The following is a 19,733-nucleotide window of genomic DNA, read 5'->3' as shown; positions in this document are numbered from 1 at the left end:
TTCACATATTAACAGAAATTCGCACAGATCGTCATACAGCTATTTGCGCTCGCTTGAAACTTCGTGGAAATTGCTTCCGTCACAAGTCTGGCGTCAGAGCGGGACCTCGCCACGAGAAAGCCACCGACCTTGTGTCAGGATTGTCATCTTTATGTTCTGGAAATTGGAACATTTTCGATTAAACAGCAATAAATGCGAAACTAGGCATTGTTATGAAATAGTAGTGTCTACAAATTTTAGGCCACTGGGAATAAATTTGAATAAGGAACAAAAAAAAAAAAAGTTTCCTTCCCAGACAAGATTCGAACAACGAGAGTCTTAGTTACCAGTCTATTGTGCTCTGGAGTGAACAAGGGTCGGTCCGGTTTTTTTTTTCCTTTTTGCCACTCCTGTACATACTGGAAATCAAATCAACCAAATATGCATTTAACCGAATTCTATGCATATTAAATTAATACTATTTAGAGAATTTCTAAATTACTGAATTATCGTATCTACAAGCTAAAAATTTCTTCAGCACCTACGCCTGTGTACAGCCTTAGACACAAAAAATGACCTATCTCCAGTAGCATGAATTTGTCTAAGTCCACTTCGGGCAGCGCCTGGTTCACACGACTAGGGAAAGGATGTTATTTTGCACCTAATTTACTTCTTGAATATATTATCTTTGTTATAGATTATTTGTTAACCCTATAAACAGACAGAAAAAGCAACAAACAAAACAAAGGAAAAACAGGGCGGAGTCGTGCATAAGAAATTCCTTAACGTGTAAACCTAAGGTCTCACGGAATCAATCAAAGTCTTCCGAAGGGGACTGCATAAGGCAGCCGATTATGTACATACAGAAATAATGATGTTAATATCAATATTAGATATAAGATTCTATGCATTAAGTTCATCATAGGATCATAAAATCACACAAACGCCCACTCACAAATCAAAACGTGACTAGAAGAGTTTCAAATATTTCACAACTTTATACATATTATATATGGAAAAAACGAAAATAAGTTAAGCAATTTGTGCCAAAATAGTTTGAAAAAACAAATTATCTATTTAATACATTAGATAGAAGAGCAATACGCCTAGTGTTACGAGAAAAGGGAGGGAGGAACAGCTATACGACCTCCCCTCCTAGCTGAATTAATTTCGAATTCTGCCGTCGGCAATTTCAGAACAAAGCAACTGTTCAGTTTAACTCACGCTCACGCTCGCAACAATGTCAGGTGTGAAGATTAGCATATTGTTAGGAACCCGAAATCCGATAGCAGTGTGATTGTGCGCATAGCTGGAAAGGACGAGAGGGAGGAGGTGGGACAAGCCGACACATCCGGACGCACTACAATGCAGCGATACTGTTACGTGATCTCGTTCCCGTTTTGAGGTCATGTCGATCTAATGTTGGTAGCAATGCCGGCAGAAAACGTTTCAAGAAATCAATTCAAACAGCCAACAGCTTTAATGCAAGCGGGGGCTCGACAACTGACCACAAAGCAGATCCTGTGCAATAAGCGCGTGAGGAGGCTCTCTTCCAACACTGCTAATAATTTGAAGCCATGATCTTCTCAGAGTCGTATCCGATCTAATCAAACTGTAAATGAAAAATTGCCCTAAGCAGCAGCAGTATCTACGTAAAGATTATTTTTTTAGTCCTACAGAATACGTCCGTTACGGTAACAATTAATATTAGAGGAGAAAAATTCGCCCCGACTCCGGAGATTGAACCCGGGTCCTTGGTTCTACGTACCAAGCTCTCTAACCATTGAGCTACGCCGAAGTTCAATCCAGAGCACAGGATCGAATCCCTCTCCTCCAGTTTTTTTCCCTTTGTGGTCCGACTCCAAGTTGTTGAGGTTATATCAGCGTCGCCGGTGTGCCGGAATTTTGTCCTGCAGAAGTTCTTTTACATGCCAGTAAATCCACTGACATGAGCCTGTCGCTTTAAGCATATTTAAATTCCATCGACCTGGCGGCATCGAACCTGTAAACTCGGGCATAGAATGTCAGCGCTATACCAATTGCGCCAACCAGGGCAACTATATACTGTATATTTTAATCGGTTATGTAGCGACGTTATGTAAACTACTAGGTTATTTAGAGTCGATAAGATTGGTGATGGCGAGGATTCGCCATGTAATTACTTAACATTCACTTTATAGTTAGGGAAAACCTCGGAAGACAGACAATCAGTCCAAGCGGGAATCGAACCCAAGCCGAGTGCAGCTCCGTATTAGCAGGCAAACGCGCCTACCGTCTGAGCCACGCCGGTGGCTTTCCTGTACGTTAGGTACAGGTTCTTTGCAGCCTGGAAGAGTAGCTGATGTCAATCGAATTTGCAAAGAATTTTCTGAGAAATTTTTCTGGGTGAACGGGTTAAACATTCCTGCATATCATCGATAACTACCGCGCTTAACAATAATGACCGGCATGGACGCTTTCCATCTAGCACATTCCCAATCATTAAATTTTCCAACTAAACGCGATGTTTTATTTGTTAAGGACTGCAACTGCAGGTTGAGGAAATTAAAGCAGAAACTCGTCTTGCACAGCTTGCAAGAAATAAATCTGAACAAACACGTTGCTTCTTGGAAAATGACGACACAAAAGACATGAATAAAATGGAGAGAACTAGATCACGCTAAATTCATTTCAACTGTTTAATAAAGACACTAAGTATAGCAGTGCCAATTAACTAACAGTTTTGTCTACATTTTGTCTTTGATTTTAAGTTGCAGGTCTCGCCCTATAAAAAACCATTTCATTTAAATCAGAAGAATTACGAAGCAAAAAACCTGAAAAGAAAACCTCTATAATTATCACGGAAGGAATTAATTACGATGGTGCTGACAATATAAATGATGTGATATGTAGTGACAGAAACTAATGAAAGCCTGTGTACAATGAAGGAAACTGAGGGATAATGAACGAAGAAATACAGTAGGCCTACTTATACAACTTAAACGAGAAGTTAGAATTCACAGCAACAACCAGCAAACGTATTTCGATCAATCTGCCAACGTATAGATGACCTAGAGGATATTTACATGCTGCCTGGTCTGTTTATTCCTTCAGAGAAATTACGTTTACTTTGAAGAAGAGGCTTGCCATACTTTAAATTCGTGTTTAATTAGTTCCTCATTAATAACTTGAATAGGCTTACGCTTTAAAGAACTCGTTTACTGTAAAAACATCTTTAAGATTGGTAACTTGTTAATTTAAGTCTCATTAGTTTTGAAAATCTTTTTGAACTCTCTTGTTTGAAAAACTTTTCAAATAGAGGCAAATTTAGGGAAAGAGTATTGCTCAAAACTAGACAGTTTCGAAAATATATGGCCTATACGCTATTCATTATTTATTAATTATGGTAATAGCACAGTCTAGTATATAGTCACGAAGCTTGAGTTTTATGGTGCTAGAAACAATAGACTGTGCCGGTACTATTTCGCATTGTATGTAATGAGGCGATATTAGCAATCTTAGCAGTTAGCAACTATCTATGGATGCATATTTACTACATATTGAGCTTCGTGACTGTATATACTAGACTGTGGTAACAGTGCAGTGAGATTATCTGTTCCTGTGCCAGTTTTCACGCTAGTCGCTGACCGCAAATACAGTATATTACCACTACTTAGTACTCGGCGAAGTAAAAATTCGCAAATAAATTGTAACTGATTTGGTTGAAATAGTAGGCTAATTTGTATTGTTTGTCTTACTGGTATCATATAAAATGCTACAAAATAATAATAATAATAATAATAATAATAATAATAATAATACAGTAGAGTCTCGTTAATCCGAACCTAGACCTATTCGGATTACAAGATTTTCGGATTAACCAAAATATTTCCTGTAATGCAATGCATGCTATTCACGAACGCTGAGAGACGGTGGTGAGAGTACCCTGTTGCTATTTTTAGAACCACTACCAGCCTGCCTGCTTCCTTGATTTTATGAACATGACAGATCTGTAAATTATGTACAGAAAACACTAATAATTGTTGTAAGTATCCTTGAATGTGCTATTTTCATATTTTTGAAGTAAAAGAAATAGAGCGAATTTATACATTTTTCTTAAAATAATTTTGTTCGGATTAACCAGATTTCCGGATTAGCGTAGTTCGGATTAACGAGACTACGTAATAGTGATAATGATGATGATGATGATGATGATGATAATAATAATAATAATAATAATAATAATAATAATAATACAGTAGGCCCAATAGCAGACTGCTTAGAGTGAATCCAAACTTCGTTCCGTTCTCTTGTGAATATCATGAACACTGGATACCCACAATGAGCGTTACTTCCTGGTCATATGGTCAACATGGCACATGACCACCACTTGAGAAAACATAGAATAAGAGAAACAAATCATAGTCCGTAAGAGAGACTTCTCCATATCCCCACCGAAAAAAAAAAAGTCCGCTTGATGTGCAGCTACACAGCCCAATTATATTCGAAGAAAATCCTGTAGTAAAGCTGAGTATACATTATATTGTATAAGTCTATTCTACAACTTGAAATGAAATGTAACCAAGTCTTTGTCTGAACTTTCCTCGATCTTACAAACACAAGGCTATGCTCAAGTTCACTTTTAGACACGACCCAAGACAATGTAAAACAGAATTATACACAACAAAAATCCTTCTGTAATACAACAAAATCGGAACCCACTATACAGTGCTTTCCACGGCAATAAAACTGCGCTTTAATTTTTTTTATATACATTCCTCAAAAAGTAAGTTCAAAATTGCTTTACATCAACAAAAATTCTTAAAATTATTAGGGATAATCATATACAATACTCAGACAATTATGTAAACAGTATTTCCGTCGAAGTATGCAAATCTGCGTTCTTAAGCACTACAATACAAGAGAAGGACGGAGAATCACAATGCTTCCACTAATTTGGAAGAAAAGCCGCAATCACAGCAAACATGCACGCGCTCAGCACAGATAGACGAAGGTCAACTCTTCCGAGTTATGGGGATCGATATATCTGGCCAAGGTTCCTCAGAGATTTATTTTGTTACAGTACGGTCATGCGTTGCCACGATTACATGTCACTGCCAAATCGTTTCTCCACTATTTCTTGCCATTTACTTTATGACTGATTCTATTACGTACACACTGACAATGATCTATCAACTTTTTATCCGAGTTTTCGGAGTTTGCCAACTTAACTACTTCTTGCTATGTATGAATTACAAGCATGTGATGTGATGGTTCGAGTATGCTCATCTAACAAACGTCGAAACCAAACATCAGTATAGTTACATTAAACTGGTGATAAAATTTTATGAGCTGTACAAAGTAAAGAGTTTAGTAGAGTTGACCCAAAACTGAAATGTTTCCACTTTATTGTATTCCATCGTACACCAAATTGTTGGATTATACAGTATGCCATTTTATTTTGTAATCATTTAGCAACACTTGTCTGCACGCAGCTGCTCTACCGGCTTCAGCCATGTGGTCCGTCAAGAAAATCGCAAAAGAATCTCTTCGATATTAACTCTCATTAAAAATAGTCTAATAGTTGGGTATCTCTGAAGCCCGGATGTTTAGTAAAATGTCTTTTATTACTGGGTTGACATAAACTATCAAACTTATACAGAGCTTAGTATTTATCAACCCATGGTTTATACAATTTACTTTTCTTGCAGGAAAATAAAAATATGCCAAATGCTGAAAAGTATTACTATTGTTGTGACAAGCAAAAGTATGTCTACACTAGTTTGCTTCAAACATGCTTCAGTTACGTCAGTTGATGTAGACTATAGTAATCTTTTTCTATCATGAAAACTGTTCTATCCGATAGAAGGCATAGTTTAACATCAGAAAATTTAAATATCTACAATGTGGTAATGTGCAACCAATAGTAAGGCGCATTGCATGAATATAATAAATTAGCTGATGAAATAATATACTAGTAGTCAGAAAATACCGGAACTTCGGGTGGCACCGCCATCCTCTATAGGCAACTTCTCTGCCTTGTCCATGTGGTATGTGACCTATTCTCCAGGCGTATAGACTCAGTGTGGCTGCGCATGAGAATGGGAAGGATCCGATTAACGTAGCCAAAAATCAATCGAAATACAGTGCACCTTTCCGCTTCGTTTAGTGAAGACATGTAGGTATATGTGGTAAAAACAGCTTGAAAGAGCAGAGAGGTAACATTAAATTTTGTGTTTAACTCGGTAAAACATTTACTGAGACTTTGACACTCATGCGCCCTCAACCCAGTATGAGCAAATGCTGGGTAACTATCAGTGATGGGCTCCGGACTCATTTCACTGGCATTATCACCATCTCATTCAGACGCTAAACAACCTAACATGTTGATAAAGCGTCGTAAAATAACCTACTAAAAAAACTGCGGGTATTGTGAAGACAGAATTGGGTAACATAGAAGAGGCTACTGACACCACGAGTGGGCATGCGTCCCTCAATTATCGGCATAACAAAGTTAGGCCTACTCACAACAAACTAAAAATCTACAATTTATCCGATACCGTAACTTACAACGCCTAGTACCAGCACGTTTCTCCAAGGGATAAAAATAACATCCAATCCAAAATAACGTAACTAACTAAAAATTAAATCAAGCTGGAAACGAAGCAGCCTAGCAGCCTAAAACCGTGATGTTTATAAAAAGTGACTCACTTTGTACGTATGCGTAGCTAAGTGTGAAAGAAAAAAAGAGAAACTTGTCAGGTTCATTGGATCAAGTCTATTAATATCTCTCATGGACAGGTAAACAGTTGCGTCTGCCGTCTATCAAAAGACGCGTGGGCATATCACAGTGGCATCTCTATATGATAGTCAAAAGAAAAATTTTGAAATTGTGGTATGAGAGGCTGAAGTAGCTACACTAAATTGATCCAACATCGATACTGTCCACCACGAATTCCACTTAAGCGTCACCGGGATTTGAAACCCAATGTCTAGCGTAGAGAGCCGCTGTTCTAATAGTGCGATTAACTTTGTTACGTTCGTCACTTTCGTACCATTTATGTTGGACAGTTAACTGAACCACTCAGACACGGAAACGGCAAAATTTGAATCTAGTAAGTGGGCAGTGACCATTCTACAAAATACGAATAAAGGCTGGTTCACAATAAACCGGAAACGAGAATGAAGACGGTAAAATTGTTAAAATGTATACATTTAAATGTGACCATTCACAATTAACGAAAAGCTTGCCGGAGTCCGAGATCGGGAACGGAGAGTTGGCCAAGTTTCAACTTTGGCGTTCACGTTTCCGATCACAGCCCACTAGATTCATTCTATTGCCATTTAAAAGCTATTTTGTCGTGGTATATTTTGTAGCAAGAAGACCGTGACATAACCTATGCATTATTTTGTTCTGTGCTGTGAATCATGGAGCAAGTTTTATTTGATGAGATTCTAATATTGAAACCCTCACATTTACGATAAGCGGCGCGCCTCGTATAAAGATGAGAAAATGAAGGAGAATACGTGGCTTTCAATAGCTGCATCTTTGAACATCGATGGGAAGCGAATCATATTTTATTACTGTATTGGTTGTATTACACACTACATATTCACGCTTCAATTCAATAACTACTGTTGTGTTCATTTTTGTTCTATTACAAATGTTTCTTCTCTAATTATTTTACGTTATGGTAGACTTAAAATTGGTTGTGATAATAAAGATGCATGGGCATATTTATAGTACCGTACCTAATGAAATGTTTCAGTTGAAATTTCGAAGTTGGCTAACCTGTGTTTATGTTGGCTGCTTGTACTCATGAGAGAACTCCATTGGTCAATTATACACAAATAACATCAGAATGCGTAATATCGACTTTACATATCGTTATTGACATACATATCAATATGCATAGTCGTCTACGTTCTCGGTTTATTGTGAATCAAAAATTTTCATATTCACGTCCTCTGCTTCTCGTTTTCATTCTGGTTCTCGTTCCCGGCCTTTAGGCCTACGTTAAAGGAATAGAATATGCCAAGACATATCACCAATATGATAGTTTCAGATTTATACGCTTTTCTGCATGATTGAAGTCCATTTGCATTGCTTATCAACTTTTTAAAATCCCTTTTACATGTTCTAATGCAGAAGGCCATTCAGGATACTAAATTTTCAAGTTTTTATTGACAGTAATATTCTCACTTGGTGAAGTTAGGATGTATTAATGTATGAATTATAGCTATACCACGCTAAATCAATTACAATCAATATTAAACTTGTGAACTACTTTGTTAACTGACACCCACAAAAGAACTAAAACAGAACTGTTGCAGCAACCGTGTTGTCAATGAAATTTCTAGTTTGGCCTATCACTAAACGACATTGAGAAACGTTAACGGATAAACGTAAATAAATATCCATTGAAATCCGTCCAGAAGGCTTTCAGGCGTCATACACCGTGGAAGGCCATTCAAAGCTGTTATGTCATAACTTATGTGAACCTTCTGTTGGAATTAGCAGGTATTTTCCAAGTCAACTTGTAAATTACTGACCACTGTAATACTGAACTCCCAAAGGTCGATTTTTTGCGAGCCGCGTTTAATTAGACAAAAACTAGGGAATTATGTTAACTAGACTATATTCTGTGATTGGTAAACATGCAGTGGTGGCTATTATAACCTGCGAGATAAGAGCACACCAGCCTATTCTACCAAAGACTTCTTGGAATTCACTGCGAAAATCATCGTCTCTGGCAGGTTAGTCGGTCAGCCAAGTTACGGCACACCCTCTGATGGATGTCTTGTATAAAAAAAAATAATGATACAGGACACCACAATGTTAATTTCGTTAATGAAGACAAAACATTAATAACTGCGAGACAATGAAGAAATATTTATACAGGAGAAACGGGAGGAGAAGCGGTGAAACGATAATCACGTGGTAGTTTAATAGGAAAAGAATTACACGTAACAGTACGATTGTTACTGCAATCTGCAATAAAGAAAACTTTCACTTCATCATATTACACACTTGTGCTTAAACACAGGTCTTATAGCTGATGGCTTTTTCTTTAACAAATACTTCCCATGTCACAACCACAAAACTGTGGATAAAAGAAAATAAAATAGAAGACAGGCATGGTAGAAATAAGAGGAAATGAGAAAAACAAGCGAAAGAATGAGAAATGACGACAGTATAAAGAATAAATGAGAAGTAAAGACAAATGAGAAAGATACGATATTTAAAACGTTTTCATTAACTTAATTTTAAATGACATTGCAAATGAATAATGTATTTCAATTATTAATAGCTAGATTTTATTAAAATTTAAACCGTCCAAGTAGGCCTATAAATTCTAAATTCTTCCCGTTTGTGAAATACCTATAGATTTGTTCACTGCTCTGTGCTAAAGCAAATGTGGTAGCATTGTGATGCGGGGTGGTTAAAGACTTCACTGCACAAATTATGCGAGAACTAATTTTAGTTTCGCCAACAATTTGTTTAAATTAATGAATGACATAGGCGTATGCATGTCTGTCTATATAAAAAACTGTAATGTGTCTATTTATAACGTATTTTCTCTTATGTTTATAGCTTAAACATTAATATCAGTCTTTATTTAAACAGAATGTGTACAACTTTTTAGCTATTTTTATTTACTCTAGAGGCCTATCACGGGACCTAGCAGAGTGAGGGTGGAGGGTGATTGTGGAGTATGGCGCAATGATGACGATTATAGTGAAGAAAAATGGGAGAACCCCGAGAAAAACCCCTCGCGCCCATTTTGTCCACCACAAATTCCTTCGTGACTCATGCGGGAATCGAACCCAGGCGACCACGGTGGAAGGCAGAGAAGCTAACCACTCCGCCACGGGCGACTAGCTTAAACTTCAATACCAGTGAGTAAGAGCATCACCGGAATGTACAATTAAAAGAACTTCTAAAATTGGACTGATTGCCTGGTTGGGTTTTTTCCCCAGGTTTTTGTAGATCTGGTTGAGTGGAAGAGAAGGCCTTAACCGTGCCAGGTAAAATAAAATAAATTAGCCTATTATTATGATTAGGCTACCATCGACGCCAAATAACATCGTAGTTGATACAGCGTCGTTAAACAACAAGAAAAATAATAGTACCGGTATTCTTACAATTAATGATGGTTTGCATTTTTTTGTTCGATATTTTTATTCTCATCCTACGTATAGGCCTAAATAGTTGCAGTAGTGGCAGAGCGGCGGTAGTGGTTTTAAACGTTTCACCACCACTTGACAACAGTGCCGAGTATCATGCGAAGCGATGCGCTTCCGATGTATTCCGATCATAAGAGCAATAAAGTTCTGTATAGGCTTTCCTGTTAGCGGTTCCCAGCCTATGTGCAGTGCCCGAAAACTCTACATCCCTCACTGTTAAAATCCCTCTTAGAGAGCGCGTCGTGTTTAAAGCCGAAATAGTTGGTGTGCATTGAATTTTTAACGGTTGATAATGCATTAGAACCCCTCGTTACCCCCCTCTAAGCCGAGCAGCCCGCATTGCGTGAGGTCCCATTGTTTTCGTTTTGTCCACTCTCTAAACTGGTTTGGTTGGAACGTGGTGTACAGAGCCCGGGAATCTATTCCAGGGGCGGCTATCTCGAGTAGGATTTTATTTCCCTACTTCATCCCTTTCTGTAGCATAGTGAAGTATTGTAACGTTTCTTTGAAGTAGTAATTTTTCCCCAATATTTAGAAAAATTTGTATGTCAAGGGTATTTTTAGACGAAAGTCATGTGGGAAGAAAGGAAATCTCTAGGCGAATAGGTGTAGTAATTATTATTATATAATCTGATTCTAAAGTGACTACTGATTAGTGATTAGAATCGATTTTGATACGCACAGGCCTATTTTCATTCACATAAAATATGCAATTGATCTACATTTTCCGTATGTATTTATTTACTTTATCGATACCGTTCGTATCCACTATTTCTCCACTTCTTCCTGTGACTTCCATTCCGCTATGCTTCATTTGACTACCCCTCACTCTCCGGAAGTTGGGTTAGGTTAAGTTAGAAGCGGCCATGTTATGTTAGTTATTTATACCACTATGTGTTAAGCAACGCCATGTCACAAACTCAAGACACTATGTGAATGATGCAACAACACTTGCACGTCAAAAACTACGTTATCGATCAAGTAAATTACCATATTTTCTTTCCTTTTGCTTCTTTCTTTTATTCACTTTAATATACAGCCTTAAGACACAAAAAATAACTGATCTCCTGTAACGTGAATTTGTTTAAGTCCACTTCGGACAACGTCTGGTTTACAGACTAGGGAAAGGATGTTTATTTTGCACCAAATTTACTCCTTGAATATATCTTCGTTATAGATTATTCATAACACTTGGCCTATAAACAAGCAGAAAAAGAAACAAACAAACAAAACAAAGGAAAAACAGAATGGAGTCGTGCATAAGAAATTCCTTCACATGTAAATCTACACTCTCACGGAATCAACCGAAGTCTTCCGAAGGGGACTTAGCGTATGGCAGCCGTTTTTTGGCTGTACAACACAGGAGCAATTAATCCTAAAATCTCAACTCCCTCGCTCATACAGATAGGCTACTTCTGCTTTGTCTTCAGGCATTAATAAGTAGTAGTATTGGTGGTGGTGGTGGTAGCAGTAGTAGTAATATTAGTGCAGATCCAACGAGAAGTGGAGTCTGCTGTCAGCCGTTTGGTTTTGTCACTGCTCGTCCCAGAGAGAATATGGTATTAAATAACTGATTTAAATAACTGATATATAATGGATGATAATTAAATTGATGAATAATAAAGAAATATACGAAATAAACAAGTGAAGCATGACATAGACCTAATCACCCAATATTTTTGTAGCCCCTTGAACAGAACAAATAACTCCGCTTGGGATAAACGTCTTACAAGATCTTTGGGACTGAATTCCAAGAGCACTCGAATGCCATTAACCCTTTCGTCTGTTAAGTTTTGTGCTTACAACAGTCCTTATTTTATTACACACAGATTCCGTACATCTCGACTTGTGTGAAGAATTATTACGATGTACCGAAGTACATATGATATTTCCGTGCACAAATTCTGCGTCATCATATGATGAAGGATGAGTGGAACAGACAAAAATTCTCTCCGGCACCGGAATTTGAACCCGGATTTTCAGCTCTACGTGCTGACGCTCTATCCACTAAGTCACACCGGATTCCGATCCCGATGTCGGATTGAATCCTCTCAGTTTAAGTTCCACCTCTTGGGTTCCCTCTAGTGGCCTACCCTCATGCACTGCGTCATTGATGTATGACAGTGGCACAATGTCCATACATGTGCAGAGGTGCATTCGTGCACGTAGAGCTGAAAAACCCGGTGCCGGAGAGAATTTTTCTCTGTTCCACTCATCCTTCATCATATGATAACACAGAATTTCTGCACTGAAATATCATATGTACTTCGGTACATCCTAATAATAAATTATATGCGAAAAATAATCACTCTGTGATTATGACGGCGCTTTCTCCGTCGGATCCCGGCCAGTTAGTCACTCAAGGATCGAGAACGACGTTCAAATAAGAGTAGACGATGACTAGTATTGCCCTTTTCCAGTTTCGATTGTCGACTTTACATTCGCAGACCCAATCACGCCGCTTAGTTTTGTCCTTTTTTTTTTTTTTTTTTTTTTAATAATGTTTAGTCAACTGTCAGAAGACCTCATTAATATTATATTAGTACCGTCTCACTCAAAAGGTTAAAGTCGGCAACCATTTGATACTCAAGTTTACACAGCTCACGGGTGTTTGTTATGTTTCTGAACTCGCCGAGCTAATTGTTATTATACAGATAAGAGTCTTCTGGATCAGTGGAGAGAGAGATCGGGGTCAGCATTCAGGTCTTATCTTCACCTTAGACTTGTAATAAATAAAACAATCAGCCATGTTGCTAGAAATATAATGTGAATGTTTGTTTGAGATACAGCAAATATTAGAGTCTAATCCTTTGACTTCCGACGTTAACCATTTGAGTGGGGCGATAATACTGGTAGGCCTATTATATCTTGTCCTATTAATACCGTGTCACGGTAAAATTCCTCAAAGAACTATAATTATCTATTAGGAACGTATTTTCGAGCTCACGCAGAAAAATAGACAAAGTATGCCAAAAGTTAGTCTCCCCACGGTTTACGATATTAAAATGTTTGTCGGAATCCCGAAATATATTACATGTTAGGTCCCACAATTATTTCACTGCGCTTTAAGAAGCTATAATTATTCAAAGCGTAAGAAAGTAAAATCTACAGAGGCAATGACAGAAAGTATCCCAGTGAAAATTCAGAAGCGCCCGCGGGGGTGGGGGTCACAGTGAAAGCAACTGCCCCTAAAGGGTCTAATGAGAAGTCAGACTTTTTTTCTTACTTATTATGCGTTTTTTTTTTAACAAATTCTGTTCACTACTGTGTAGGCCTATAATTTTGCATGTGCATTGGTTTCGTTACAATATACGAGAGAAGATATAATCAGCACAGAATGTTTCGCTTACAAATTAACACTATGGGTATCGAGGAAATGTTTTACCCAGTGCTTTTCTTCTGGAGAAAGAGGTGGTGGAACTCTGTGTAGAAAATAATATAGCGAACGGGGAAATTATTGTTGTCCAGTGCACAGTAATTTTGTCGTTTTTAACCTTTTCAGACTTCAAGATTGTCAAGGCTGAAGCGGAGTTCAAGGAAAAAAACAATTACTATATTAACCATTTTTCGGTTCTATAATGAAAAATACAATAAAAAGGTGTCGGAACGCCGCACCAGCGCGTTCCGTTAGAAAAAAGCACTGGACTTCTACTCCTACTGATAATGAGATCAAAATCTGCGGGCGCTCCTATGCCGAATAACGAACTCATATCGAGGGCATTATGCCAGAAAGGCGTATTAACAAAACTGCAACTTTACATTAGAGCCATTTAATAAATACATAATAATTTTTCCTATCCTTGTCTACATAACAAGGTATTGTACTTTCTTCGATTCTTCCTCATGCCCATTGTAATTCTCAAACGCTGGTTTACAAACATACATAAAAGGTAAACGGTAAAGGTATCCCCGTAACATGCCATGAAGGCACTTGGGGGGCATGGAGGTAGAGCCCCATGCTTTCCTTGACCTCGGCACTAGAATGAGGTGATGTGGTCGGCATCACGCTCTGACCGCCTTTTACCCCCGGGAAAGACCAGGTACTCAATTTTATAGGAGGCTGAGTGAACCTCGGGGCCGTTCTGAAAGTTTAGGAACGAGATGTCACCACCTGGGATCGAACCCCGGACCTTCCAGTCCGTAGCCAGCTGCTCTACCAACTGAGCTACCCGGCCGCCCACAAACATACATAGGTTCTATTAAATTATTTCAATAACCCTGCATTTGTTGATCCGTCCTTCTGGTATGATGCCCTCAATATATATTAGGCCTATACGTACATCCTGGCCACTATTTAAGCACTCACGTCGCTATCTTGCACCGTGTGCTGCACAGCATTGTCGCGTTGACGCCAAATTCTTGTTCTTCAGATCGGGTCTTCCGTAATTTATCTAGTAGACCAAAGCAAATTTTTTACTTCGTCATCGGGACGTACGGAGAGCCACGAAGGAAAGAGGCTAACGCTAAACTCGTATGGCGACGACACCGCAAAACAGACCGCGATCAACTCGAGTATTACGTAAGTCCGTAAATAATAGACAGCAAAGCTAGGGCGGGTGGAGACAAAGAAAAACGAACGAGGTGTATGTTAATACAAAGAACGAAAAGCACGGGAACGATGGAGAAGAAAATAAAATTGTAACAGCCTATCTTTCTTTAAAATTCGAGATGTCTATTTTTACAAGTAACTTCAAACGATTCACAACTCTCTTCGACTACCTCAATAATACAAAAGGCCTATTAATAATATACAATTTTAAAAATAATGTAAAGTATTGCATTCTAACAGTGATAACGATATAAACATCGTCAAAAATTTAGATTGGCCCATTTCATAGTCACTCCTTTAAGGATAGTTTATGATGGGGCTGGCGGTTTTCGATCCAAAACTTTGCTTTTACGTTAGACATAGCCGACATTCTGAAGTCTCATTAGTGTAATATATTTAAGTTACTAATCAGCGATATATGCAACGGAGGGGAAAAGAACTGACCACCCTACCCCATTATCTCTTGACTTAGTTGCCTCCGTCAAGAACTAATTGAAATGACTCTATTCCAAGAAAAAGGAAAGCTGCGAAAAATGTAAGCAGTGTTCTACGTACCATTCTTAACAAAGGATTGTTAAAATTCAGCTGCTGCTTTGATTATTTCGACCGTCCTTCGTGAATAATAACTGAGATCGAAGATATTACAGACCATCTCTCTTATTAATTAAATCGTAAAAAAGCTGAACGTCACGGACTGGAACTCGTTCATATTTTCAAATATACGGATGGGCCAAAAATCGAGACAGGTAATAATTCCCTTGTTTGTATTGAGAATAAAGCTGAGAATACGATTCCGTCATATCGTATGGTGGAATGTGAACCCAGGACAGCAGCACGTCTCTTCGCGCTATGTTATTCGAAAAGACTGATGCTTCACTGATTACAGAAGCGACCCAGGGGCCAGTCAGACCCAGGAGGAACGATTGAAGGGCGGTGGGAAGAGGACGGGAGGGAAGGGGGAGTGTTGCTGGCTTGAGAGCAGGCTGACGGTCACGAAGGGGAGGGCGGGAGTGACAGCAGCCAGGTTGGGCGAGCTTAGCAACAGCACCGCATCAGAGCGGCAACACCGCCTCCGACACGTGTGTGCCTGCCTGCCTACTGCACCTACATTCCCATTAAAACTGTATTAATTCATCTCGTGGGCACGAACACTTGGCCTCGATCTATATATATACATATATATCACAAACAACACCCGCAACCAAATAGTTTAAATAGCTACAGTTCGCAGTTAGAAATTCTCGACCCTTTTAAATCAATTCGCTGCGCAACCCCACAGTTAAATTCTCGGCAAATCTGTAAAATCTCTGACGGACTCATTTTCTACAAATACTACTTTTTTCTAACGCTATAGCTTCTCACAACTTATCGTCAAAGTTTCACGTTTTGTGGTCCCGATATAAAGGAGGCATGTTTCTAATTGTAAGTGGAGTAAGCCTACCCTCTTGCAATTTTACCTTCAATATGCCCACTATGTGAACGAAATGAAGAAAGAAATATATTAAAGAACATTTGAACGAACGTTAATGTCTCAATCAAAGCTGGGAAATAAGAATGCATAAAAAGAATGTCACTCTTCGGAATTTACAATATGTTTCTGAGACTAATTTATTGAGGATGTAAGTACGGTCAGTGTAACGTGTAAAGGATGGGCTTATGAACAGCTTCAAGTAAACAATATAACTATAATGTTACTTTGTGCAAGTAAACCATGGAGTGGGTTCTGCAGTAACGTTGGTAGGCCCCTACAATACAAAAATACAGAGGAGACGAAGTCGATCCAGACGTAAAAATGGTATGGTAGTAACACAGATTTTGGAGTCACCGCGATGAAAACTGCAGTTCTGAAACTTCTTCGGAAAATTGTTATTTCTTGTTTCTTGCTTTAATAGTTGCATCATTCTCAATCCACCTTTTACTACTGAGAAAGACAGCGTGATTAAAATTTTATTTATCCTGCTCTTCCAGGTCATAATGCGTTGCCTTAATACAGAAAACTCGAATAATCACAACTATTCGCAGTTTGAAAAATATGCTGCGCAAAGCAGAACGCAGACTGTAGACTATTATAGGCTAATACCAGAATCCGAGTCTCTTGTCGTGCAACATCTGGCGGCCTAGCTATGATCATGTAGGGTCGTGTATGATCTAAAGGGGAATTAAATTGTACACTTCGTTATAATAATTGTCAGAATGAATGTGTGATTAGCTCAGTTTTCTGTAAAATATGTAAGAACTGAAACAAGTATGTGATGATCATTTTTTCCTTACGCAAACCTTATTAAAAAGACAATGCGATCTCTATCTTACGGCATATACTGGGGCATCATGGGCAATAAGCAGTGTCATTATTACACATTAATACAATGAAATCTGATGTCTGACTAGTGTAATATGTAGCTATTATAGTCGGCAATGTATGCAATGGAGGGGGAAAGGAACTGGCCAGCCTACCCCATTATCTCCTGGCCTAGTTGCCTCATAAGTGGTGTCTTTTGGTATCACGTATGAGGTTCAGACCTGTCTTCGGACAATAAGACTAAACAAAAAAAAAATAATAAATGATGCAATTAAATCAGAATAGGCTACACACTTCCATAACCAAATATTAAAACATTCTCTTATTGTCACCGTTGCAAGAATAGGGGGGGGGGGCATGTAGTCTAATATGGAACCGACGGCGAAATTCCTTTGTTACTATCTAGGAAATATTTTGCCACTAAAAATAACTTCCATGTCACTTTTCAAGTTTGCTGTGTTTCAGTCGTTCGAGTAGCCTTGAATAACTTCTTTAGAGGTTTTAATCTTTTTCACGACCAGGACGAACTGCTCAGAAAATTAGGCCTATTCCAACCATTGGAAATACAAGTAATACCGGAATTATTTCTACGGTTTTAAATTTCCTGTTTTTCAATTACGGCATATTAAAAAAAAAATAGGCATTTATTTTCTCAACTATCACTCGTGATACTTCTTTCCTTTAGAAAATCCCTTAATTCCTAACACTTTCCATTCAAAATTCTCGTACCTGGTACTAATATTAACGTGATGTAAGTCATACAAATTATATAAAATAACTGCTGTTACGTCACGAAACGTGAACTCAGCGTTGACTATTATGTGAAGCAGTTTGGAACTTATGACCCACTAAGAACTGGTTCAAACGGAACCAACTCGAAAAGTTCCCCCAGCGTGTGGCTGGCTGCCTTTGCTACAAGCTAGGGCACATGTGTGACCTGACCAAGCAAGTACAAACCAATGTAACCGTTACCTCCGGTTGGAAAGAGAGAGGGGGAACCAGTCATCGTAGTTATTTGAAAGAAAAATAAAGAATTCTATTAGTTTTATAATACGAGAATTACTTACCAGCAAACCAGTTTCAACACTAGGTAACAGGGTTAGTCTGCTTCCATCCATCAATTGGTTCTCTTGAAGAGTACCATCACGAAGTTGCCTACGACAACAGAATCAATTGTTGATATGACATGACAAAAAAATTCAACGGCCGTATTTACTAAGTCTACGGTTCATATACTTTATAATATTTTCAAATTCCACGACTTTCCCATTTCTTTTCAGCCATTTTACTCTGTACCAGAGCGACCAGAGCTTACGAAGACTACGTCATCACAGCTGATATAGTCTTCGGCGTTGCCACATTACACACAGTTTATACTACGATATATGGTTTCGCGTGCTTCTTTTAACCGAAATATTTAAAATATCTCACTCACCTGTCCCTATGTAGCAAACATATCCGTTCCTTGGGCACTTTAAGCTTCTTGGATATTAGTTTCTTCAAGTTTTCAACACTTTCCGTTTTTGCCACTTGAAGATCGAATTGGCCCCCTGTTGTTGGCGTGACGCGAACAGTAATGGTTGTTCCTGAAGCACAGCCACACCCCGAATGCTGAGAAGTTTCCGAAGTTGAATTTGGACTTGATTTAGCATCGGAAGATCCAGCATTTCCACCGCCAGTATCCATATTGCTGGCTTCACCCAAGAACACTGCCACTCACAACAATACTGAACGGCTACGGAAATTAAAATAGCTTTCCACAATCACTACTCCTTCGCACAACACCACCCACTCACAGTGACTTCCACCTCGCGACTGATTGCAATGAACAGCGTGAGCAGCAACGGCCTCTCCCGTCCCTGGGACCGGATTACAGAAAATGAATTAAAAAAGTGTCAGAAATCTACAGCGGTCTCTGGCGGGCAAACGATGAATCCAAGAAACAGCAATCGACTGTGCGCTCGGTCGATAAAGAAACACGATGTTACCCGGAGTTTTCAAATTTTACTGTCGTAATAATTATTAGTTTATCACCGTTCATTATTTATGGTTTAGAATAAGAGCGTTAATTGTGAATACTAAACATGTAATGAATTCCCTTACGGATACCCAACAAGTTTATAGTATATCAGTTTTAATATTTAATGGATAAAATTCAATTCTCTTTTCTCAGTATGTCTTGACTGATGAACTTAATTTAACACTATGCGAACGAATAAAAAAACTACAAGTTGGAGGGATTTTCTGTGATTTATCCAAAGCATTTGACTGTATAAATCATAAAATGCTGCTAGACAAATTAGATTATTATGGAATTAAAGGCGTTGCACATCAATGGTTTCACTCATATCTCTCAGATAGGAAGCAGAAAGTAGAAATCAATACAATATGAAACCTGCCTCGATATCAATAACTATTAATAATGGAATTCCTCGAGGATTAATATTTGGTTCCCTACTTTTTCCAGTGTTGATAAATGATCTTGCCCCAGTAATAAAAGATGTAGATCATCCCATATTATTTGCAGATAACACAAGTATAGTAATTACTGCCAATAACTACAACACATTCCAATCTTCAACAGAGACAATTCTCCTTAAAATATGTGATTGGTTCTCAGCCAATAAATTGGTATTAAATTATAACAAAACATAATTCAATTTAAATCCTGCCCAAATTCAATCTCTCAAATTTCAAACGTAATAATTAACAATAGTGTCCATAATAGAAACAACAACC

At 38.3% G+C, this 19,733-nt stretch overlaps 1 protein-coding gene across 1 annotated transcript in view; it reads right to left on the bottom strand.

Moving 5' to 3' along the window:
- Window positions 1-18,958, bottom strand: part of LOC138714968 (midnolin-A-like) — a 199,518-nt gene extending 180,560 nt beyond the window's left edge. The window contains exons 1-2 of the mRNA XM_069847291.1: window positions 18,430-18,958; window positions 18,062-18,149 (exon numbers count right to left, since the gene is read on the bottom strand). Coding sequence (XP_069703392.1) covers window positions 18,062-18,149; window positions 18,430-18,680 — 339 coding nt within the window. The 5' untranslated portion in view covers window positions 18,681-18,958. The remainder of the gene's footprint in view (window positions 1-18,061; window positions 18,150-18,429) is intronic.
- Window positions 18,959-19,733: the final 775 nt, after the last annotated feature.

This window comes from Periplaneta americana, chromosome 15 (genome assembly GCF_040183065.1).
Source record: "Periplaneta americana isolate PAMFEO1 chromosome 15, P.americana_PAMFEO1_priV1, whole genome shotgun sequence".
NCBI lineage: Eukaryota > Metazoa > Arthropoda > Insecta > Blattodea > Blattidae > Periplaneta > Periplaneta americana.
Note: the sequence above shows the minus strand (reverse complement) of the source record. Positions and strands in the feature narration are given on the sequence as shown.